Source organism: Mauremys reevesii, linkage group 7, assembly GCF_016161935.1.
Source record: "Mauremys reevesii isolate NIE-2019 linkage group 7, ASM1616193v1, whole genome shotgun sequence".
NCBI classification, from domain to species: domain Eukaryota; kingdom Metazoa; phylum Chordata; order Testudines; family Geoemydidae; genus Mauremys; species Mauremys reevesii.
The window spans coordinates 109979693-110006253 of record NC_052629.1 but is presented as its reverse complement, the minus strand read 5'-3'; the positions used below and the strand labels follow the sequence as shown (position 1 = coordinate 110006253).

Below are 26561 nucleotides of genomic sequence, written 5' to 3'. Positions count from 1 at the left end.
ATAATGTTTCCCTTCTTTACACCTGGCTAAGTATAAGAAGGTTTTGGCTTCATTCATCTTCACTGTAAGCCAGTTTGGAATACTCTAGAATATGTAAATATTGAAATCACAACCTGCAGATTTACTTAATGTCCACCACTGGAATATGGACACTTAACTATGAATGCAGCGATTGTTCAATATGCTGACTTGACCGCTTTCATTTAGTCTAATAACTGTACTTTGAAAGATAGTTATGTTTCACATTATACCACATTAATGTTTTATTTCTACTGAAATTGTGTATATAGTTTCAGAACACTGTTACATGTTATGCTTTCCTCCATACCAAACCAGCTACCCATAAACTATTACATTTGTTTTCTGTTGATAGGTCTGTGTGGCTACTTTTAAAGTGCATCAAATTTATACAGGCGGATTAAAACATCTTTTTAAAAATATGCATGACCAATAAAATATGCAATAATATTATGTTTATGATGGCTGGAAAAATGCGTATGTGTACCTACAACTTAGGTTAGCTTGCTGTATTTGTCCACTGGTCCTGATTTTTATTCAAAGGAATTAGGGTTTCTGACTCTACTGTGTATACAAGATTCTTGAAATATGTAACCTCACCTATGCATTCATTCAAGTGTGGTGCCCTCGGTGTTCTCAATTTCATGGTATGTAGATTTTAGCACACGAGCAGTATGTGTAGAAGGTTGATCGGGGGCTGAGAATAAGTATAGCAAAGTTTAGGTTGGGATGCATAGTTCCTCTTATTCTCTCTGCAGCATAACTGTACCTGTTTGGAAGATGTCTTTGGAGATTGTATCAAGTTTGGGAATGATCCATACACTATATTCACTTAGACATCTTCATTATATTTTCTATGTTCAGTATATATATTTACTGAAATAGCCTGGATGTATGGTACAAATGATGCAACAGTCAGAAATGCCTTTTTATTTTTTTTATTGTGCATGGCATGGCAAATCTTGATACAATCCTCTCCTTCAAGTGGTATCTACATGAGCTTCTCAGATTTGTTAACATTAAGTTAATTTCTAAGCATTTGTTACGAACAATGACACATCTCTAACACTAAACACATGATTCTACAGCATTCATTGACCAGGCTTTATTTTCTTCATTCTTTGAAATGTCTTCACCAAGTGTCTGAGCTGGAGAAATCTATTATGCTTTCCTTAGAGAAGCAGGTATTGATAGAAGCAAGAGTCTGGCAAAGACCATTTAATTGTGAGACAAGCAGAATGAAGATAGGGTAGGGCCCTCCTCTGCTCCTTCCTTCTATTCCTCCCCCACACTGCATCATTACATTTTTACATTGTGGGGTGTGTGTGTGTGTGTGTATACATACTATATATAGTATGTGTGTATATAATGTCACAGACTGAATTTGAATCGAAATGTTGATGTGGGAATAAAAAACAGTCACAGTATAAGCAACTTTGTTGTAACATGTAATTACAAAAAGGTGTTAATTAGAACGGTGAAGGGGTTCCCAATACACCTACAACCATATGTGAGCTCAAGTTAATGATTGGTTTGAAGTATTAGCTCAAAATAGACAAGTGCTTTTGAAGCTTTGTTGAGATTTGAAATTATCTTTAGCACAGTGCCATCTATTATTTTAATGCTGTTCTCAAACTCTCATTCTATCAGTGTTGGAGTTAAAATATGCAGAGTTGTGCATATTCACAGTACAAATGATGGGCAATCACCACTAATATTTTAACGGATATGTCCAAGGAGGAATCACATAGTCAATATTATAAAATCAATGCATACATACCAGTGTTCTGTGTTGATCATATCTTGTATAAATGCACCATATCTTATAAGATGATACAAATCAGTAGAGCTTCATTATCTTACTGTTAAAATACTGCACCATTATAAATATTTAACTCTAAAATATTGAATGATAAAACTTCTTTTTAACTTAATTATCAAGAATGCATCTGTTATGGTGGAGGAATAATTTTGTTTGCAGCTAGGAACAGAGGTTTAGTGCAACACTCTGTTATCCACATTGTGGAAATTCTAGGCTGTTTTGTGGCAGCTGAGAAACCTCCTGTAACTCAGGCAAGCTCCCAAGGGCTGTCACTAGGGGCTGCTCCAATTCCCAGAGCAGCACAGGATCAGAAGAGCTTAAAGCCACCTTAGCCTGCCCTCCTGTCAGGTTGTGAATTCTGTACTATGATCTTAGAGGCGCAGCATGAAAGCTCATGTTTGTGACAGTAGTTTTATAGATTAGAAATCTAGATATACGCTACTGATTCCTAATCTTGATCTTCAAACAGCCCCTTCTTCCTCCATAGTTTATTAGTGGTTAAAATAATTCTTAAGCTACTTTTGCAAATTAAGCTGTTGAAATCTTGCACACCTGAAACTTTACAACCAAAGAGGAATTTTCACACACAAAGTGGGTAATTTTTGTGTATCTAACTTGTATGCTCAAGTGCTCATTATAAATACAAATTGGATGTGCACATAATTTTGGGAGTGCAGTTTCAGAGTCAGCTTTTGAAAATTTGTCACCCAGTGTTTACTATATTTAATGAATAAGTTTAATTATGTACAGAGGAAAAAAATACTGTTTGAGAATAATGCATTTGATTTTACTGACCTCAGAATGAATGGAAGCATTCAACTTATGTTCCTTGTGTCTGTTACTGTAGTGTGGTAATTGAGCCCATTGAAATGTAAGACAATATGACAGGCTCTTTAAATAGTGTGGGTGATCACCCATTTTCAAAAGCCTCCTAACAGAATGATTTTCAATGAGTCATCCATGTCCAGCTACAGTGTGGGTTTAGGTTTGTTTTTGTTTTTTTACATAATTCCCTAAAGGACATCAAGTGAGAGACACAGTTTAATTCCATTTGGACATGTACTCTTTCTGAAACAATATGCAACATTTTTAACAACATCAACATTATTTTCCAGTTTCCTCAAAAGCATTGATTGCAGTTTTTGTACATATAATAGAAACATTAGAAAGTGTTTTGTTGTGCATATCCTTACAAGCTTGGTTCAAAGGTGTATGTGTGTTTGGTTCTGATATTTAAAAAAATAAATAAATCTGGATTGGGTCTCTTTGACGGGGCCCTACCCCTGAGGCTCTGCCAGGCATTTTCCACCTGGAAGTCGGGTATAAAAGCCTGCAGAGCTGCTCAGTCAGGGCGGACCGCCAAAAAGGAAGGAGGCTTTTCACTCTCTCCAGCAGAAGAGTGGCCTGCACACTAGGGCCTGGTACAGCATTCCTGATCAGCACGGGTGGTGATGCTGTTAAAAATCAAAATATTCAAAATCATTTTTAAATATCTCCAGACAGATGCGCTGTGGCTGGCTGATGGTACAAAATGACTGGTACCAACCATGATGACCAGCATCTGTTACTATATCTCACTAAAGTCACTGTGTCTTATTCCTGCATTTATTACGTAGCCCAGGAAGGCTGAGGGAAGAACGGAATACAGCTCATAATTTCTGCAGGATCTGACACAGAGCAGCTGTGCTCTCTGATACAGTGTTCTCTCTACTTGCTTGCCCATATAGGCAGGGGGGATTCTATTTTTTTAGATAAAAGGCATGAAATGCTTCTGATCAGGCACTGGGACTAGGATGCAGAGACGAGACATGCCCAGATGCACGGCAGAGGGGAAGCAGAGAACACCGCAGGTCTGGTTGAATCTGAGGAAGGGGTAGGAAGTGACCCAGGGAGTCCTTAAAGAGGAACGGTATGAAGACCATTCAGGCGGGCGTGTTTCAGGAGGATCCCCGCCAAACCACTGGTGAGGAGAACTTGCCACCAATAGGGCCCTGCGTTGAGACTTGGGGCAGGGGGTGGGACCGGTTCCCCCTACCTCTCGCACCCACCTTTGAAGGAGGTGGCCCCACACAGTGAGTTGGTTCGACTTTTGCCACTAGGCCACATTACCCCACCAGAGGAGGGGAATTAGATGGACTCTGGCCACTGTGCTGCACTGCCCTAGGGGCACATTGTATGGACTCCGGCCGCTAGGTCACATTACCCCACCAGAGGGAAATTAGGTGGACTCTGGCCCTTGGGCCACACTATGCTAACTATAGCAGGGTTTAGAACACGGACTTGGGCATAGAGAGGCTGGGTTATCTACTGCCACCTTGACTTAAGGGGCCATCGAGGTACAAGGCCTGCCATAGTCACAGATCCTTCTTCAAAGGGAGATGTATTTCCTAAGACTTCCATATGTGAAGAGACTGAAATTATTAGGACTGTGCTTTATAGAGAGAAGAAAACACAATAGAGACCTGAAAGAGGGTGTGTACATGTGTAATACTTCTGTCCATTTTTTTGCCCCTTTCTCTGGTATAGGACAGTGCCAGAGACAGGATATTGGACTAGATGGACCAATTGTCTAGTGCAGTGTGGCCATTCCTATGCTTGAATCTCATTGCAAACTCATAGGGAAGTTGTATGTTCTGGTCTTCATGGTTTCAGATGGGATTTGCTTAAGTTTGCTGGAATTAGAAATGGGAAGAAGGGCCATATTAGAGATCCACATTTGACTTGTCCCTTCTGAGCTAGTATAGGTTGTACTCAAAGTATAGCAGGAAAAGCTATATGATTTATGCTCGTATCCTGTTCAAATGTAAGCTCTTCAAAAGCTTGAACACGCACGTCAAACACACTGCAAAATCCTGGTTGATCTTTGCTGGTGCAGGAATAGAGATTGAATCAGCCTTGGCTTGAGTTTAAAGTTCAGGTCACATCTTCCACATAAATCTATAGAGAGAATGCATTTTTAATAGGGATGTAGTGGATTGGCAGCGGAGTTCCTCCCACTCCGGGTCCGTGGGAGGCCAGTCTGCATCACCACGTCCCTGAGTGTCGCCTATCATGGGGAATTAGCAAGACGACAACAGTCTCCTGCTTGGACCTACCTTCAGAGGGCGAGCAATACACAGAGTTAGGGGCCTCGTCCCTTAGTCAAGGTGGGGCAACCAGGGTCAGGGCAGAGCAGCAAACAGCTACAGAGCCTGGACCTAGTCAGGGCGGGGCAATAAGAGTAAATATCTCAGGCCTGTAGTCAGGGCAGAGCAGCAAGGGGTTCAGGCATCCTATCTCCTGCAGATGGCCGACAAACACTGGCTTCATGGCCTAGAGAAGGGGAGACTACCCTCCCCCAGGGTTGAGATGATGGGGGGACACAGGCCCGCCCACTCCACTGCGTCTCAGCCCAGGGCCCTACAAGTGGTGGAATGATCTGCCGCTGGGTCAGCAGGAATCCTGAGTGCAACATGCTGACCTAATCTCTAGCAGTGCTGCATCCAGATGAGGGTCGGCTGCCCCGGGCCACTTCCTAACTCCCCCTCAGGATTTACCTGGATCGGTAGAGGGTCCTCCAGATCATCAGGGTAGAAGGCCTGCGGCAATCCTGGCAACTCCTCCAGCGTGGGTCAGCATGCGGCTCTGGCCAGTACTCAGTTCCACGGAGGCCTGTGGCAGCCTCCCAGCTCGGGAGCAAGCAGGAGGCATCTGGCTCCTCTGGCGGCTGCAGCAGAACTGAGCTCCCAGACTGGCCTTTTATACTTCCGGTCCTGCCCAGTGATTTTTGGTGGGGGTGGCAAGCAGAGCCTGGCTCTGCCCAACAGGGCTCAGTGAGGGATTCCTTCCACTCCAGGTCTATGGGAAGCCACTCTGCCTCACTATAAGGGGAAAGACTAATAGCCTGTTCTACAATTCATACTCTTAATAACAACAAATACTATTTATATGCTTTCATGTAGCATTTCATCCATGGATTTCAAAGCACTTTACAAGGGTGCTATCATTATCCCCATTTTACAGACTAAGGAACTGAGGCACAGGGAGCAGAAATAACTTGCATGAGGGCCAGCTAGTCAATTGCTGATAAGTGAGACTAGAACCCAGGTCTTCTGAGTCCTGGTCTGGTACTGACATGCTGCCACACTTGAATAACCTTTAGTCAAGCAAGTAGTCCTGTTGATTTTAACAGGAGTACTCACACAAATAAGGACTGCAGACTCTGGCCCTTTGGGATCAATAGGTTTCACAATTGTTTCTAGGTAATTAAACATGGACTTTTTGTTTTGTTCCAGTCTGTTGCTAGCTGCTGTGTGTGTATCAGGTTTTCGATTAATTCTCTAAGGCCAGATATTTTGTTTGAAGCTCATAAAGGAAGGCTTGTGTTGAGAATGTGAATTCTGAATTCAAACTTATAATTCATGCTGCTCTTTTCTCTTTTGCACCAAGTCCCACCTGGCTAATATATAGGGTGTCTGGTGTCACTCAGTTTCTCTGAAACGAGTAGTAGTTTATTGCTCCAGGTACTTTTACTGTGTTTTATGACAGTGTTCAAGAGCCATGACTAGCTGATTGGTCAGAGGGGAATAGGTCATAGTAGCTGTCATTGCAATAAATGGAAGGATATTGCTATGAAAGAAGAGCAGAGGGCAGCAGTATAATGTAGTGCAGCGGGAGAGATTTTTAACACATTGCCTTGTAACTGAGAGGGAAGGAATATGATTTTGTAAATTCATTTATAAACTGCTTCTTATTAAAGGATTTGCTAGGTCTTAGTCATCTTGTTAGCTTCAATAAGACACAAGTGTCTAACAGTCCTGCATGCGTACACAAAAACATAAGGGATAAAATCAGAAATATATCTTAATGCATATATTGTAAGCTCTTTGAGGCGTGTACCAAGTCTCGGTTTGCCATGTAAAATCTCTGCCTACCTATGGTACTATTTAAAATGTTTATTAATAATAAAGAGAGAGTGTTTGCTTTTGTGATAGTATTAAATACATATTTCCATTATGTCAATCCTGCTATAATGGTTGTCCATCCAGGGATCTCAAAGCACTGAACTGAAAGACCAAACCCAACTTTTATTCTTGGTCACCAGCTGTTTTGCAAATGCGCAAGCCAAAGTTGAATTATAAATATATAGGTGTTGTGAGGGGACTTCACTCCGAACATGCTTTTTAGTATGAAATAGCTGAAAACTCTGATTCTTATTATATATAATAGCTATGATTTCTCTCCTGCCTAGTTCTCCTTGAGCAGATAAAGCACTCTTATGAGCTGTGTGGAGAGTACTAATTACTGTGATTTGTCACCTCAGTAATTCACTGTTACACTTTTTCACTCTCTAGAAAGAGGGAGGCAGAGGAGAACTTATACATATACGACATTTCCCAGCTGGACCAATACTAGTCAAGATGTTTTTCCATTTGAGCTTGCCCCAGTTTATGCTAGAGCATGAAGCTTGATTTCTATACCAGGAGGTGGTTTCTTTTCTTAGACTCTGCAGATGTTTTGGTTAAAAAAGAAAAGTGCACTTTGGGGCACATTTGTGTGGAACAGTTCTGCTTCAAGGCTAATGCCACAGACAGAGAGAAACCTAAGTAGAGTGAATTATTTGTTCCTATTACATAGTGCATAAATTGTACTATCATGATTGGAAGGCATGTAAATTTTGTCAAGCTCCTGTTAACCAGAATAATAGTTTCTAATGCACCAAGACCACTAGTTGTCAGATCATTTCAGGTCAGTGGAGCACCGCTATCTCATAACAGCTCTATTATGGTCTATTACTGTATCTGTCTATTACAGTTGCTTCTCTATTATAGCGAGCTTTCCACAGCTAATCTCCAGTGTGGAATCCCCATGGCTACTCCAGCATCTAACAATGCTGTGTTTAAGCTGACCTAAAAATTGCAAAGCAAGACAATTCAGAAAAGGCAAATTATTGATACAGGTAATGAAGTCCCTGCTAATCCCCCTCTCCTCTTCTTCCCATGCATTGTCATCTCACTTCTTCAACATTCTCCCTTTTATCCCCTCACCAACATGTTGTGCTGTCTTACTCCTGTTTCTTCTGAGACTAGAAGTTCCTCAGTACGGGGACCTTCTCTTCTTGTATATGTATAAAATGCCCTGCACAATCATAGTACCATCTAAATAGCAAGTAATAACACAGAAATTATTTTCTATCCTATCCATCATATAGTTTGTTTCAATTTAATTTTTCCTAAGATGCCAGCTAATTAGTGTAGACTGATGGGAAGATGCATGCAAAGTTAGCAAAGAGTGCTGCATGAATGAAAAGTACAAAACCAAATTAAGCAACAAACTGTATATTGTCTAGCACTGTATAGCAATATACAGTATTGTACAGTGCTATATGCTATACACTGTATGTATAGCATATTTTCCTTTGTGTGAGACAATCTAACAGCTACTTCACTTGTAAATACAGATCAGCATTTTTGCTGGGTAGCTACGCACCCAAATCTACAGAAGGTAAAACATTACATATAGATAATAATTTGTAGAGAAACGTGAAGCCCTTCCTCCTCCACTGAAATCTGGGTGTTCTTCAGTTGCAGGGGAAAGCATGAGTGTGTATTGATTGGAATCTAAACCTGGACCCATATCTTAATTTCACAGCTAGTCCCTATTTATGTTCTAGTTTAACTAAAATCCAGGATCCCAATAGACATGCAATACTGAGGTGGCGTGGAGGGGAGTTCAATAAGTAGATCTGAATTTTCTTGAGAGTTGTACATATTGTAATAAAATGGTACATAAATTAGCATAGGGTGTCCAGATGTCCTGTTTTTAAAGGGACAGTCCCATTTTTTGGGACACTTTTTTATATAGGCGCCTATTATCCCCCACCCCCGTCCCGTTTTTTCAGTTTCTATCTGATAACCCTAAATTAGTATTACTTACATTGCAGTAGTTCCTAGGAGCCCCGTTCGTATACCAGGACCACTCTGTTCTAGGAAGCACTGTACAAACAGAACAATAAAAAGCTTAAATGGGAGCCGGGCTCTTTTTGACAATCTGTTTCCAATTGTGAGCACTGAGCACTTCAGGTGTTTTCACAGTTGGGGGAATGGACTGTTTACTTGATCTCTCAATATCAGTCTTAGTCTCTAGGGGCAAGCTTAGCTTACATGTGCTGATAGGCAGTTTATTTGTGAGCTCATGCAGGGGGAGGAGATTTATACTGTAGAACTATTTTATAGAACATTCTCACACACACACACACACACACACACACACACACACACACACACACACACACACACACACACACACTATGATCATGTACTTGGTTTGCGTTCTTAGTATTTATATTGTTGCTGTTGAAGATAGTTTATGGTTTATTAAATGCTTCCTCCATCCTCCCAAGTTAGCTTCTCATTGAGTTTGATCTTGTTTATATTTGCATTCCTGTACCTTGTGAAATCTATCCATTTTCTGTATGTGATTCTAGATGATTGTGTGAAATCTCTAATTCACCATTATGAATGCATTGCAAGGATAAAATAGGCTGTGATGTGAGCAAACAGGATCATGTTTGAACACAAATAGCTTTGGTAATTGGCAAACATAGTGAGAAAAAATAAGGGGAAAATATGTGATCTATAAATAAATTGTTTTTTGAAAACTTGCCATTATATGATGGTCCTTAGGTCCTGCTTTTGTTTAATGGATTTTCTCTGTCTAACTTTGACATAGCAACTAGACCTCCATATATAAACAACATAAATTGTATGTTAGGGATATGTAAAACAGGTGAATTTTGTGTGTGTGTAGACTGTTAAACGTTTTTCAGTGGTGAATCAACATGGGTTTATGGAAAACAGATCCTGTCAAATTAACTTGATATTTTTTTTCTATGAGATAACAGGTTTGACTGAGAAAGTTAATAGTGTTGACATAATATACTTAGACTTCTATAAGGCAGTTGACTTAATACTGCATGACATTTTGATTTAAAAAAAACCCAAGAACAATATAAAATTAACAGTGTGCATGTTAAATAGATTAAAAACTGCCTAACTGATAGGTCTCAAAATATAATTGTAAAAGGGAAATTACCGTGTGGTGTGTTTCCAGTAGATTCCACAGGGATCAGTTCTTGGCCCTACACTAATTAACATTTTTATCAATGACCTGGAAGAAAACCTAAAATCATCACTGATAAAATTTGCAGACCACACAAACATTAGAGGAGTAGTAAATAATGAAGATATAGAGCAATCTGGTTCGATTGACTAAATGTACACATCTAGGAACAAAGAATGCAGGCCATACTGATACAATGGAAGACTCTATCCTGGGGGTGGTGCTAATGAGATCCTTGGACACACAACCAGGGGATTCTCAAGTAGGAATATTTTATCTCTGTATTTGGCACTGATGTGACCACTGCTAGAATATGGGGTCCACAATTCAAGAAGGATGTTGATAAATTGGAGAAGGTTCAGAGAAGAGCCACAAGAATGATTAAAGAATTAGAAAACAAGCCTTACAGTGAGAGACTCAAGGAGTTTAATCTATTTATCTTATCAAACAAAAGGCTAAGGAGTGACTCGAGTACAGTCTGTAAGTACCTGTAAGGGGAAACAAATATTTGATAATGGACTCTTCAGTCTAGCAGAGAAAGTGATAACATGTTCCAATGTCTGGAAATTGAAGCGCAGCAAATTCAGACAAGAAATAAGGTGTAAATATTTAATAGTGAGGATAGTTAAACACTGGAAGCATTTACCAAGGGTGTTGGTTGATTCTCCATCATTGGCAATTTTTAAATCAAGATTGGATGTGTTTCTAAAAGATCTACTCTAGAAATTATTTTGGGGAAATTCTATGGCCAGTGTTACACAGGAGGTCACACTAGATGACTACAATGGACCCTTCCGGTCTTGTATCTGTGTAGCTTAGAAACTCTGGCTACTCAGTAACTGGCAGGTCCGTCCATTCTGTTTTTACTGTGTCCTTACTCAGGCAAAACTCCCACTGGTGAAAGTTTTTCTCATGACTAAGAATCAGTAAAAACCGAGGAAGGCCTTCTGAGTTTGGCCCGCAGAAAATAGCTAGTACAAAACTTCATGTAATTTTAATTCATGGGAATGAAATGATTATATACAATTCTCAGGATGCTGAAACCATTTCTTATGCAACTTGAGAAGTAAACTGTGAACAAAGAATAGTTGTACTAACTGATTAAGTCCTGACACAAGAAATTTCTACATGAGTAAAATCCAGGGGCAAAACTGATTCACGGCTGTTAGTCATGCATCAGTCCACACCAAAGAGTTTTACAACCAAGTGAAAATTCTGCACTGTCTCTCACTTTGGAAAGCAGTTATTGGCAGCGTTGTGTGGTGCAAGGAGACTGACACTGCATTTCCAAATAAGATAAGATCAAGAGACTTTATCAGATTTTTTTTATTGTCAGGAAATCATATCAATAAAACTTATTAGGAAGTTGAAAGTGAAATTACAACAAACTGTGAATTTAATAATGCCCCAGTGGGAGCTCATTAATAGCTCAATAGGTACGCTTACGCATTATCTTAATTGCACATGATCCTTGGTGAAAATGCCTTTTTTGAAGTTTTGTGACAGCTGTCCTATGTCAGGTGCCATCATTTGATTAAACATTTACTGTGTGACTAAGGGGATGGCATAATTCAGTCACACTTAAAGTAGCATGGCTGTAATATTTTTTTTAATGTCACTTTAATATGCATAGCTCTTTGCATAATGGGAGAGGCAAAAGGGGTGAGAGGAAAAATGGGAGTGAGTGAATGAAGTTGTAGGCTCAGTGGGATTATGCAGAATCTGGATGGTTAGTGTCAGGAACGGTAAAACAAATACCTAATTTGTATTCGGTGATTCCTCGCTGATGCTCCACTGAAAGCTTCCTTATCTCATGGTGCTGGCTCTCTTCTTTGCTTCCAGCTGGGAGATACATAACAGAAGGGAGGAGGAGATGAAATGAAGAGGAAAAGTGAACCCTTATCAGACTAAAAAACCATTAAAAGTACATTAATTAGGGCTGTCGATTAATCACAGTTAACTCACGTGATTAACTCAAAAATTAATTGTGATTAAAAAAAATTAATTGCAATTAATCACAGTTTTAATTGCACTGTTAAACAATAGAATACCAATTGAAATTTATTAAATATTTTGGATGTTTTTCTACATTTTCATATATATTGACTTCAGTTCACCACAGAATACAAAGTAAACAATGCTCATTTTATATTTTTATTTCAAATATTTGCACTGTAAAAATGATAATCAAAAGAAAGTATTTTTCAATTCACCTCATACAAGTACTGTAGTGCAATCTCTTTATTGTGAAAGTACAGCTAAAAAATTTAGATTTTTTTTTGTTACATAACTGCACACAAAAACAAAACAATGTCAAATTTTAGAGCCTACAAGTCCACTCATTCCTACTTCTTGTTCAGCCAATCGCTAAGATAAGTTTGTTTACATTTACGGGAAATAATGCTGTCCGCTTCTTATTCACAATGTCATCTGAAAGTGAGAACAGGCATTCGCATGGCACTTTTGTAGCCAGCATTGTAAGGTATTTACATGTCAGATATGCTAAAAATTCATATGCCCCTTCCTGCTTAGGCCACCATTCCCGAGGATGGATAGAGCTTTCAGGCAGCAGCTGCGGTCTCAGCAAGCTGATTTAATTAACAAGGCAGTGTACTTAAGACTGGGGTCAGCTACTTAAAGGAGAAATGTGCATCTCTAGCTCTCAGACACAGGGTGTGTGTCTCTGTCTGCTATGCTCTCTCCCCTCCCTCCATGCCTGCTGCCTTGTACATTAACAACCAGTTAACCCTCAACCCAGCTTCACAATGATCATTGCTGTGTACCAGTATTAAATTGTTTGTTTAAAACATATACTCTGTGTGTGTGTGTGTGTGTGTGTATATGTCTTTTGTTTGGTGAAAAAAAATTCCCTGGAACCTAACCCCCTCATTTACATTAAATCTTATGGGAAAATTGGATTTGCTTAGCATCATTTCGCTTAAAGTTGCATTTTTCAGGAATATAACTACAACGTTAAGTGAGGAGTTACTGTATATAACACCTCAAATACAGAGTGAGTTTATAAAATTTGACACTTCATTGTGGGCTTGATCAGCATTTCTCAAACTTTTGAAAAGTTCAGAAAAATGAAGTCAATTGTACGGCCTTACCACTTTCGCATATGATGCTGATAAAGGCCTGTGTGTCTTATTGTATACATCACAGTAGACCCTTGTGCCCGCTATCTTTGGGAAACACTGGGTTAGATTGTGCCTGTCTCTTCCATGGGTGCACACTGAGGGATGTGGAGGAAGGTATAAAAATACTCTCCCTCCCCACTTTTCCAGACTCTGCAAAGACTAGCAAGAATTGAAGTTCTTGTGCTTGCAGAGCACAAGTCTGCTACCAAGCGAACAGAATTTTCATCCTGTGGGACATACTGACATTTGAAAATTAGTTTCTGTTCTGAATCACATGGAAAGTCAAAACACCAAAAAAAAAAAAAAAAGGGAGGGGGGGGGGTGTAATGAAACTAAACATTCTGAAAAGTTTCAAGTCCAGAATGAAAAGTTGTGATAATTTTGATCAAAATGAACCAAATTGTCATTTTGAATTGACATTTTGGCATAAAATGCTTTTTATGTTGTTTTTTTTAAAGCAATAAAAAAAAGACATGTTACCATCATAATGAGGTGAATACTATCACTTTGATTCCAAATAGCTGTTTAAAACTATAATTTTTGGTTCACTGTTTCTTTCCAGGGATTTGAAATTTTTCATTAGAATTGACATTTTTTTCATTAAAATGCAGGCTTAGAATGAAAAGCGACTCTAGCTGTTATAGATACATTGTTAGGATGAGGGAAAAAATGGAGAGTAGTTATTTACTTGATAAATATGCACCATTTTATCCCTGCTTAGAAGAGTTCTGCATGAGAATCCTTGAAGTTAGCTAAGCTGACACATACCATATAGATTTAAGATTGGGCTCTAATGCTGGGATGGTGTTACATATAGATTGCATGGCTTATAAAATAGATTTATGAGCCTTTTTTGTGAGTTATCTGATACATTTTTGCTTAAACAAATTTTGTCTCCCTTCAACCTTCCTTCTCTTGTTTCTTAAATCCTTCAGAGAAGTCATTGTAATGCTGGATTTGTTGACATCACAATCATTCCCAGTGCAGCAGGGTGTGATGTTTCTAACCTAGGAACACTGCAGGATCAAACAGGTCCATCAATGTCTATTAGCCAGGGTGGGCAGGGATGATGTGCCTAACCTCTTTGTTTGCCAGAAGCTGGGAATAGGCAACAGGGGAGATAGATCACTTGATGATTACCTGTTCAGTTCATTCCCTGGCATTGGCCACTGTCAGAAGACAGGATACTGGGCTAGATGGACCTTTGGTCTGACCCATTATGGCCGTTTTTGTGTTCTTAAACATACAACAAATATGGATTAGGAGGGGGAGAAAACTCTAATTCTAAAAGATGTTTTTTAAAAGTGAAGTATGGGCAGAGAGGGTAGTGCTAATTTTTTAGGAATCTAGATTGGTCAAGATATACAAAAGCTTCCCTTTGATTTTCAGGTAGAATCCAGTGCACATTAGTTGTTACCATCTAATGGCTCTTAGTGGCATAGGTGAATGGTGTCGGTCTACATCACAAAACATGATCAGAACTGACACTTAGTGATACGATTGTAGGTAGTTTCAGAAAATAGGCTAAGGAGTGATTGTATCATGCACAATAAACTTTCTCATTCTGAAATGTTGTCCCTAATAATCAAGATTCATTAACAGTAATGCTGCAGTGTTACTTACACTGCCACTGTCTGAGTTATTCTGTATTGTATATGGGGATAAATAGGAGACTTTGGATGGTAGGACTGGCAAGTTAGCATCTTTTCTGAACAGTAAATTCACATTTACCAAACTTTGACTGCTGTGAATCTCCTTTTATAGGAAGTAAAATGGCCATTATTGGAATGTTAGCTCTGAATCCCCTTGATTTTCAATGAGTAGGTAGATCTGATTTTCAGGATTCATGGCTAAAATTAAGGCCCTATTGATGTCAATGAGAACATTTCCCATTGACTTCTGTGGGACCAGAATTCTGCCCTGTGTGTGTGTGTGTGTGTGTGTGTGTGTGTGTGTGTATGTATGTACTATTCTATTCTATACTGGTTCCAAACCCAGAATATACAAGTTTTCTTGTTCTGGTTTAGGCATGGTTGAAATCTCACAATATTTTAGTTCAAGATGGTAGAGAATGGCTGATTTCATTAAAGCACTGCCATTTTTATCTGCAATCTGATGTGGACAGGTTAATTGAATCCAGATGTGAAACCTACATCTGAATTGGTCTCGGACTAGAAGCTTAGACTCATCCTAATTTGACTCTAAATGCTACCTTCTGGGGGCATCTCCAATGAGGAAAAAATGTATTATGAATTGTTATTAAAACTTCAAAACAAAATGAAATACACCGCTACCTCGATATAACGCGACCTGATATAACACAAATTCGGATAGAACATGGTAAAGCAGTGCTCAGGGGTGGGGAGGGGGGCAGGACTGCGCACTCCGGTGGATCAAAGCAAGTTCAATATAACGTGGTTTCACCTATAGCGCAGTAAGATTTTTTGGCTCCCAAGGACAGCGTTATATCGAGGTAGAGGTGTATGTGCTTAATCTTGTGAGCTCAAAAAGTTTGTTTAAACTCAATGGAGACATCTCAAAAAGGAAAATAGAAACTTAAATGGTCTATTTTCATTATTTCTTACATAAAACTCTCTATTTTTCCATCTTAATATCATCTTCCCTCAAAACAGCACAATAACACTACGACAGAGGGTTCCTGTTTCAGTTAATGGGGGATGTGTCCACTTAGCTGAAGCCAGAATATTGTCCATAAACCTATCAACAGTTATTTCAACAGTTAAGCATCTCCTGTTATTCCAGGGATAATTTGTAGTTCTCAAGAGTCCAGTTCTGTCTGGCCTACAGCTGTCACCTTTTTAATTATTTGATATCTTAATAAGATAGGCCTGAATTTTTAAAAAATTCAGCAGCAAAAGAAGTAATATATCCTATAGGTTTCACTTGACTTGAACAGATGTTCACTTTGTATATCTGGGATGCTGACTGTGTGCAGGGAAGGGGGCATGGGAATAGCAGATATCCTTCTGGGGTACCAGTAATGGAATGGAAGCTCTGACATATTGTACAAAGTTGAATTGCAATGTTTGCAGTGCATATTAGACCTGGCTTTTTCTCCTGCTACGTTAAGAAATTTTTTCTAAACTTCATGTCTTTGTACAACATTCTTAGACATTTTGAAGGAAACTATGAACAACAGGGTTGGTTTTAATGTTGTAACTGCTCCAAGCAGATTGAAACAGACAGGTCTGATTAACATTTCATAAGTGAGAAAAAAGATTTTGAAAGCAAAACATTTTTTTTAAATAATGAAAGCATTGGGCAAAATTCAGTGAAGTTTTGCTCCATATAGGAGTGAAAAGTGTGTCCTTTGATTTTAGTTAATAAACATTTATGGTCAATTTGATACATACATTAAGATTCCTTTTGTTCACACATATATGAATATGAAAGATATACTTTTTAACTTCTATGTATTGTACGTTAACGGCACTCAGCCCATTGCACAGTTGTTCAGTACACAATATTGCATATTGGACCAGACTTTAATCTAATTAGTAGTGTGTATGCAATGCCATACCATTGTCCATGGTTAACTGTGTTCTGCTGATACCATCCTATTAGCTGATACCCAACCAAATAAACTCTTGTTTGCAGCATTTTACAGATTGGGAAAAGAAAATCCCTCTTAATAAACCAAAAAGAGCACTCTGGTCACCTTAAAAACATTGCCAATAGTTGTAAGTGTAACAATACTGTCAATGCAGGTACCTGGAATAATCATTAGGGTGCAGATCTTCCAGTGGTGTAAATTTGTCATAAATGAAGCTATGACAATTTATGTCAGCAGAGAATCTGCCTGTAGGTCTCTCCTATAGTCAGTATAAGGAATACTGCTGAAACTGATGCAATAGATCTATCGATCTAAGGAAACCCTGGCAAGTCTTTATGGGTGACCACTATCTGCAGCATCCTAGCTCTCAACATACTAAGCCTCAGATTTTTGAAACTAGTCTTTTAAAGTGTGTGACCAAAAACTCAACATAACAGAAATGAAAGGCAGAATACTACAATGAAGAATTCCTTTCTCTAACCGCAATTTCTATTACCCCAGTGGAAAGTTTAAGTATTTTTTTAGGTTAATAATTTATAGCAATGAAGAGTAAGATTCAGCAAGCACACAGAGTTCTTACTGACTTCAGTGGGAGTTCTGCACGAGGAGCATAAGTAGGATCAGGGCCAAATTTTTGTGGAATGGAACTAAATGGCTGTTCATTAAGTGATGGACCTCATAACGGGCTACATTAGAGAGGTATTTGAAGCATTATATGTTTCAGCAATGGTTGGGATTGTTAACACTTTATGTAGTTTCAGTAAATGTATATATCTGCTGGGCTACTTTATTGTTGTGCTGCTGTCTTTCCATAATTATCTAAAGGCATATTTGGGCCCTTATCCTGCAAGATTCTTGGAGAAGTTGAGTAATTCTCAGCTTCCACTGATCTCAGTGGGAGTTGAAGGAACAGAGACTTTTCCGGGATTGAGCCCTGGGGTGTATAGTATTGTTCCCTCCTTGGAGAGGTAGAAAAGAGCAATATATATTGGTAGGAATGCTTTTGTTAAGATAGAAGATGACTCGGAGCATACAGAATATACCTGTACTGTAGCATGGAATATTGATGTTTCCACAGGCTGAAACTATCTTAAATTTATTATCATTCTTGGGCATGTGGTGAGTCTTCCTCTCTCAGCTTCTGAGCTGAACTTCAGGATCCCAAATGACTAGATACTAATACAATCTGATTTCTAGTAAAATGGACATGTACACAGATGGTTTCTGTTCACTGCTATGTTTGGCCATGGTATCCTCAAGGGAAGATATAAATAGTTTGCTTTGAAATAGCTTAATCTCAAAAAGATACAAGAACTCAGAGGGGAGTTTGGAAGAATCATTATTTTTAAATGGTTCTACTAAGGTTTTCTTACGAATGAGCCATTTGTTTTAACTTGGAAGCTGGAGATCATGGCTTATTTTTTTTTAAAAAGTGTCACCCTTTAAACCTCCACCATAGGAGAGAACAAAACTGTCAATATGAGACTGGGATATTTAGGTCCTGGTTTTGAAAATGTAGGGTGCAAAACTGTGCAATTGCATGAACAATTTGTGCATACTAATATGGCTTCATTTACAAATTAGTATCTGTAGGTGTAAATGACCAGTTAGATGAACAACTGTCCATTTGTATATTCTACACTCGCTATGCACCAGCAACAACAGTAATTCTGCATGGAAACGAGTCATTCAATAGCACAATTGACATTTTTGAGTATCATTCCCTTAAAAGGGCAAGAGAATTTTCAGAAAGAACTGAAAATATTTTAATTCACTGATTACTTCAGGAGTGAACAAATTACAAGAAAAGTAATTTAAGAGATGGATTATTTGACTTGCACTGAAGTATTGAAGGAGAAAGAAAATAACAGATGGATATATGGTGGACTAACAGAGGTTCAGCTGAAGCTAATGCCAGAAGTTTGGTGAATTTATGAACATATTATTTACCAACAACTGTTTTTTTTTCCCCTACAGATTCCCCAGATCAGTTATGCCTCAACTGCACCAGAGTTAAGTGATGACAGGCGCTATGATTTCTTCTCACGAGTGGTCCCTCCAGATTCCTTCCAAGCACAGGCAATGGTTGACATTGTAAAAGCTTTGGGGTGGAATTACGTGTCAACGTTGGCATCTGAAGGAAATTATGGAGAAAAAGGAGTGGAGTCCTTCATGCAGATTTCCAGAGAGGCAGGTAGGCAAAAAAAAAATTGTGTGGATTGGATAGATATTTATGTATTACACATTGTACTATTCTTCTCTGAACAGAAATTTGACTCTAAAATTGTTTGACTTCTTCATAATTCCTCAGTAATGGCTCCCTTATACTCTCATTCTTAAACTGCTCATGGGGTTTCAGAAACAAAGTATTCAAGGGTTTGAAACTTGAATGGTTTTCATGCACTCTTGGAGAAAATATAAAATACTGAATTGCTTCTGGTATTCTAGTGGAAAATACTATATTATGATGACATGGTACAAGACAGATTTTGAAATACTGAGCTTTTATCTCTACACAGCTAGAAGTTCTTTGAAGGCAGAAAATTATTAGACATTGACTCATGTCATACTATACCTGTCCACCTTTCAAGCAGTTATGAGATATTGTATCAGTTTTCTTCTTCGTCATTTATTTTGGCAAATTCACTGAGGAAATCCATTCTCTTCTATTTGAAAGGAGGAAATTTGCTGGCCTGGGGAGAGAGGTCAAACATGTTTATTCAATAAAAAATACTTCATGGCATAGGAGTATTTGGGGCCCAGGGCATGTGATGATATTTTGATGCTAGGATTGCCTATGACTTCAGTGGCTGATGAAATCACATTTCCCCCAAGTCCAGCCTTCCCAAGAAATACTTCAAGGAAGAAATACTTCAACATGTCTATTGGGTAATACCAATGTTCTAAGCAAACAGGGAAATAAAATGTCACACTGGCTTAGATTTCCCTAGATAGGCCTGGGAGGCATCTGTGGGCATAGGAAAATTAATCCACCACAAGTTAACTTCTTGGAAGTCATTGTTTTTGGTTTTCCTAGGCTAAAATATTTGAGGATCCCTCATATGCCAGTTAGGGGTAGGGTACTCAGAAGCTGCTATTCACTTTCAGTGCCCTTAAATAAAATTCACTTCTATAGACATATGATGATATGTCCTGGCAAGGGTTAACATGTGAAATAGAAGTGAATGTTTCATTATGAACATTTCATTATTTTTATGAGAGCAGTGTCTGAGCCTACCATCTGTAAGCAAGTAAAAAGTCCATTGACTTGCATTGGAGTAAACACTGCAGGACTTGAAAGCATAATTCTCTCTCCATATCATTAAGGAGAAAGCATTCTGAAATGCTGAGATTATAGTGGGGTATAGTGCTCTCAAACAACCATTTGAGGTTTGTATTCTCCATTATTATAAAACTGGTTCAGAAGCATATGTCATGCATTTGCAGATTGCCTGTATTATCCAAGAGTCGGAGGGTGTTAGCCTGTTTGCTCACTCCCCAAACTGTCATTGAGTAGGTCACTGCATTTCGTTTGTCAACATAATCCATATAAAAATTGCAGAGGTGATGATGCTGCACTTTGGGGCCTTAGAAAGAGGGAATCCAGAATTGTTTCATTAGGTTGATATTGCTGAAGAAGATGGAATTTGCATAAATTCCTCTGTTCATTTGAATGCATATTTATGGGGTATTAAAACTATTTTGGATTTAATACCACAGGAAGTGACAATATGCAGTATTCATTATAATTTGAAATGGAAATGAATCACAAACACTCTTGCAACATAATACTGAGCATGTGTTTTCCACATGAAGGACAAGCTATAGTTCTGTAATTTTGTGCTTTAGATGCACTACAGAAATAACTTAGTGGAAAGTTGTTCATGTAATCAACATGAAATGAAACATATGAGTGTAAAAACAAACAAACCTAAAAATAAATCATGATAACTGCATGGGTACCCTATTAAAACCAATGTGAAATGCATAGTAATGTAGGTTACTCCTACAACATTAAGAATCTGGCAGGTATCGTGCATAAACTTTCTTTAATATAGGCAGCTTGTCTTGTCTTGGAACTCATCATCTTCAGTGCTACCTCAAATACTGTGCAGCATCTTTTTCTTAAGATTGCATTGAATTGATACGTGTTGCACTGATACCTGAAACAGCTTAGGTGGCATTACGTGTATTTAACACCTTTCAACCGTTTCTCTGGCTTCTTTTAAAAGTTTAGAATGAAAAGAAAATCCTAGGTGCTCCCATTTCCTAAATATTTCACAGCGATGAGAACCAAATTTTATAGTTTACTGGCGACAGATATTGATCACAGTAATCACATGCAATGAAATGGATGCCTCTGACCCGCCTCAACGGGTGGAAACCTTGATGGTACCAGCAATGGTAGAAATGGGAAGGAGAGCACACATGGAGGGATGCTGGGGTGACACTTCCCCTTCTAGAATCTGTCTCTACTCATTGACCAGTTGAGGGAGGGGTAAGCTTAGGAGAGTCTATCTCAAGTTAAATGGTGTGAGTACTATGACCCCTGTACTGGAACAATTAAAATGCCTGGTATGTGGGAGTATGTGTGACGGGGCTGGCGGTAGCCCTCCCCTGTGTTAAGGGCAAAAGCTGCAGCCTGTTGCTTAAAATCCATCCCTATGTCTGTTTTCATTCACTGCCATGTCCATGGTATGGATACAAAACAGTCCCTTGCTCCTCGGTAGGTACGCAGAATGGGCCAAACTTCGTAACTTAGCTGTGGGCCTGTGTGTATGGAATTTACTCCCTCTGGTGGTTTGCCTTCATCATATTGTGTAAAACATACATGTTTAACCAGCCATGTTTGGCTATGCACTGTGATATCAGCATTATGAGCCATCTGAAGAGGTGGTAAAGGGAAGTATTTTTATTGAGTTGGTGAGGTTTTTTTCTTGTATCTGTTAGTTTGAATTATTTAGAAAGCACTCAGATGAACAGCAGCGAAGCCGTACCTGATGAATAAACAAGTCACTGTAATAAAGAAGTACGGAAAGAACAGTAGATAGTGAGAAATGCATTTTGGTATCAAAGGGCCATCATAAGGCATATGCACTTAGAACAGTAAGTGTATTAGAATATGATCAAATATCCATGGCCTGAAAAGAGTAGATCATGCGTAATATCTTCAAAAATGTACTCAAGCACAGATAGAATATGTGATGCCATGATAATAGCAAGATGAGAAATCCTATTCTGATAAGAACGAAACAGCGGAAGGGACACTATTGGGTTGCCCCTAGTATCTTGTATGAGTGGGTTGACATTGTGCAGAGAAGTACTGATCTGAAAAGGCTAGCAAGCTGAAGCTACAGGTGGGAAACCCGTAGAAAAACTAATGCTATCAGGAATAAAAACACCACCAAAATGAGGATGAGGATTTAGGCCAAGATTTTTCCTTGGCCCCTTTGTAAAAAATCTTTGGTTCCTGGGAAAAGTGGAACATTTCAGGGTTACCTGTCCTTTTCCAACCCAAGTGTTATATAGGACAGATGTCTCAAGGGGAGAGAGGTGGTTGCCTAAATGGAATGCTAGCTATAGTTTTCCCGATTTCTACTGAGTTATCTATATGATCATTTAAGACAGTGGTTCTCAACCAGGGGTACATGTACCCGTGGGGGTACAAAGATGTCTTCCAGAGGGTACATCGACTCATCTAGATGTTTGCCTAGTTTTACAATAGTCTACCCTGAAGTACAAGCAAAGTCAGTACAAATTAAAATTTCATACAATTACTTGTTTATACTGCTCCGTATACCATACGCTGATATTTATATTCCAATTGATTTATTTTATAATCATATGGTAAAAATAAGAAAGTAAAAGCATTTTTCAGTAATAGTGTGCTGTGACACTTTTTTTTTTGAATTTTTGTCTGATTTTGTAAGCAAGTAGTTTTTAAGTGAAGTGTAACTTGGGGGTACTCAAGACAAGTCAGGCTCCTGAAAGGGGTCCAGTAGCCTGGAAAGGTTGAGAGCTACTGAACTAAGACAAGGAATACTCATTGAGATAGTTTACATTATGTATGTATACTGAACTGTTGATTTACTTCTTGTGATTTGGCCTTATTCCCCAACTGCATACTTAGCTCATGTGAAATAGTGCAACTACATGCTCAGCCCAGGTATTTGCATCCCCTAAACCCCAAATAGCAGCGAGAGACTCAACAGATTCATTACACAAACCATAGGTCTATGCACATTTATAGATATTTAGATTGTAAACTCTCTGGGGGCAGAGACTCTTTGTTCTGTGTTTGTACAGCATAATGGGGTCATTGTCTATGACTAAGACTCTTACACTACATTAATTAAAATAACATAAAAATCGTACTGTTCATTCAGATTAGTTCTTCATACACAGTTAAAAATCAGATACCCAATGTATAAATAAGTGCATCAATAAATAAAGGTAGGGGTGTGTGTGTGTGTATATCTTTGCCTAAATGTGTTTTCAGAAGCAGAGCAAGCTGTGTACCTCGCAAATTCGTCCATATAGAGACCCAGATTTGCAGTCCCAGCTCCTTTCACTTTGTGCTGCCTGAGATGCGATAAAAGGATGTGATTTGGCTGCAATTGGCCAGTTGAGAATTTTCCTGGCAGTTGGGATTTCTCAGCTGGTATAAATCTGGCAGAGCCAGGGCCTGTGCCAGGTGGCCTCTCCTTATCTGGCATAGGAGACATACAGGGATGAAGTGGGTGGGGAGCATGCAGAGGAGAGCTCCAGTCCACTGTGTCAATTCTCCAGATGGTTTGTATTAATTAGGGACCACAGTCAGTGGTCTCAACTTCAGAGCAGCCCCACTGCTATACTTAGTCATGGCTGGGAGAGTTTGAAAATTAGGAGCCATAATTGGCTCATGGACATCCCCTCAAACCATCTCACAGTGAGTCCATTTTAATGCAAAAGGGAATCTGGTTGATAGATGCTAACCAATTTATCTTCAACCTCCAATTTGTGGCAAATTACCTTAAATTCTGTGTTGCACCAAGACTGGTTGCCAATTCAGCCATCATCATAGCAATTGCAACAGTGACTAGAGATTACTTCAAAATATAAAGACTTCACCTGATCCTTTGAGTTAATAATTCGCCACAAAGTTACTTTTATTATGAGTGCTTCAAGGCAGTTTGGTTATGTCATTGTGACAGGAGATGAAGATTTGAATCACTCTGAAGTCTGTGGGATTACTAAATTAGGAGAACACTCTAATTATGGAATATCAAAAGGACAATTTCAGGTTATTAATGAATACTTAAAATTTCAAAGATTATTTCAACTTTGATTTTTAAAAGCTTAATTGGTACCACAAGGTTAATTGCTGGGTATAAGAAATATATGCATGGACGTCTTTAGCGACAGACATCACAGCTGTACTTTACATGTCTCCTAACAGGCCCTAATTTCTGTATTTTTTTTCTAAATATTCAATTCCCTGTTTCCAGTTTCCACATTCCTGGATTCACCCTCCCCGCAAAAGGCATCCTCACTGCCTCCCACACTGCACAGATCCTCTGGTGCTCACTGCACAGGCTGGGGTTATATGGGAAAGGCGGTGGATTGCGACTGTAGAGCTGTACTGTCTGTCCATCTTTCAGGATGGAATAATAGATTAGCCCAGGATAACTGTTTCCAAGTATTCATTATATTAGTGCCTTCTATTTTCAGAATCTTTTAAGCACTGTACAAATGTTTGTTTAATTTAGCCTCACAGCACCACCATGAAGTACGTAAGATTTATATACACTTGTCGATGGGCAGACAAAGACATTTACAATCATAAGTGACTTCTCAAATGACAGTCTTTGACAGAGTGAGGAAAAGAACCTGGAAATCCTGAATCCCAGTTCCTGCTTTAATAAACAGACACTGCTTCCAACTAAAATATCAAACTTCTAGTAAAATCAGAGTCCTTTTCTTTCCCCAAGTTATATTTGAGTAACACTTCTCAAATTTCCCCTCCTTATAGTTATGACAGTAGAATATTTCTATATAAACGGAGCATTTCAATCTCATACTCATGCTTAATAGATTTTAAATAGTATCTCACTCATTCAAATAAAGCAAATAATCTAAGGTTTGCATGTATGTACCACATATATTGTCACTACAATAACAGAACTGTGTTTTTAAAATTACTTTAATTATATATCATTGTGAACCTGATAGAACATTTCCTGGCAGCAGCTGCAGAGTTGTGAGAATGCAGCTAAATCCTCTGAAAAGCTCTCTTCTGTGGATGGGCTGTAGTTGGAAAGGGAGTGCTGGCTCCCTAAAGATTGAAGCACTTTTACAGCACAGTGTTTGTTTTCTTGAAGGCAATCACTGGACTTATGTTCCTGAAAATGCCTGTGATCTAATGATTACAAGAAATGATTGGAATCATTTGATCAAACTTTCTGTAAAACCCTAACGAGAAGCATATTATAATAAATAATTTTAAATCAGTACATTAGGCTTTTTTATCAGCTATGGGACATGCCATGGAAAAAAACAAGAACCACCAAACCATCCATCAAGAAATCACACAAGTTCTTCTAAGTCTTTCTAACTGTCTGCAACTCACCCTACTGCCTGACAACCCTTAATTGTCCATTTTAGAGATGTAATGTAGGTGAGATAATATATATTTATTGGGCACCTTCTGTTGACGGAAAGAAGCTTTCAAACTTCACAGAGCTCTTCATCAGGTCTTCCAGTACAACTCGAAACATAAGGAAGATTTCTGTGAAGCTCAAAATCTTCCTTCTACCAACAAAAGTGGTTTCAATAAAAGATATTACCTCACGTATCTTGTCTCTCTCATACCCTGGGATCAACACAGCTATAACCACACTTAATTTTAAGTGGTCTCCTACCACTTCTGTTTAACAATTTGTCCCTCTTTGTGATTAGCTCAGATACTCTGCTTACTTTCTCCAGACCTAGGGAATAACTCTCTGAAGTTTTAAGGCTTGTCTTTTCCTCTAACCAAAGTTGGTCCAGTAGAAGATACTTCTTCACCTACCTTCTCTCCCCCACATTCTAACATCTGTGTTTATTAATGGAAGCAGATTTTTGTGCTCTGTCAGTAATTGCATTAGCACAAGCTATTGTTAGATAACAGGAGAGGGTGACATCACTGTTTATCTGGAGTTGTACTCACTCATCAATATTTGGTGACAAGTGGAGAGGAAGGAAGGTGTTCCTCGTAGCTTTGCAATTTAAGCTGTAATATGCAAAAGCTTTTAGATATGTGACATACTATTGTAGGTTCAACCAGAACTACCAGAATCTGAGTAAAGTTTAGTTTCAGAATGGTTTTTGTCTTTTGTAGTGTAATAAGGGAACTTTCTATTAGTGGACTGCAGTACACATGCACAATTGTGTTGGAGTATGTTATAATAAAGATAAACTCACTCTCTCTCTCTGATAAAGCTCCAGGTTAAGAAAACCTAGCAATGGTTTAAACTTGGAGAATAAAGAAACAGGAAGGTGATGAGGACAGGAGACAGAAAATTAAAAGTTCCTTACCCAAAAAGCAGATTTGTGAAAGGAATGAACGTTGAGGTAATTTAGCGTGGTATGAAAGAGGTCTCGGGAAGGCATAAAGTGCTGAACCAAAATTCGCTAGTTGACTGAGTAACGCGGGATTTTGGAAGCAATGGTAATAACATTTTATGTTCAATGCACAGGATAATTGGAAAGCAATGTGGATCACAGATAAATACAGTACAATAAATTGCTGTTCCTATGAATGAAAAGATCAAAGTGTGTGGGTAGTGGGTTTTTTTCGTTTTTGTTTAAAGACCAGCTAATCTAGGATAACACCTTACTTAGCTTTATTTCTGGGAACTAGCCATTTTAAATTTTTGGGAAAGTATTG

At 38.7% G+C, this 26561-nt stretch overlaps 1 protein-coding gene across 24 annotated transcripts in view; it reads left to right on the top strand.

The window, feature by feature from the left end:
• The window catches only part of GRM7 (glutamate metabotropic receptor 7), a 1280044-nt gene that overhangs the window by 905380 nt on the left and 348103 nt on the right, over window positions 1–26561 (top strand). For all 24 annotated transcript variants that reach the window (XR_005582805.1, XR_005582804.1, XR_005582806.1 and 21 more), the window contains one exon: window positions 18632–18848. Coding sequence is in view for 21 of the 24 variants with exons in the window: in XM_039481474.1 (XP_039337408.1) it covers window positions 18632–18848 (217 nt within the window). In the remaining 3 variants the exon portion in view is untranslated. The remainder of the gene's footprint in view (window positions 1–18631; window positions 18849–26561) is intronic.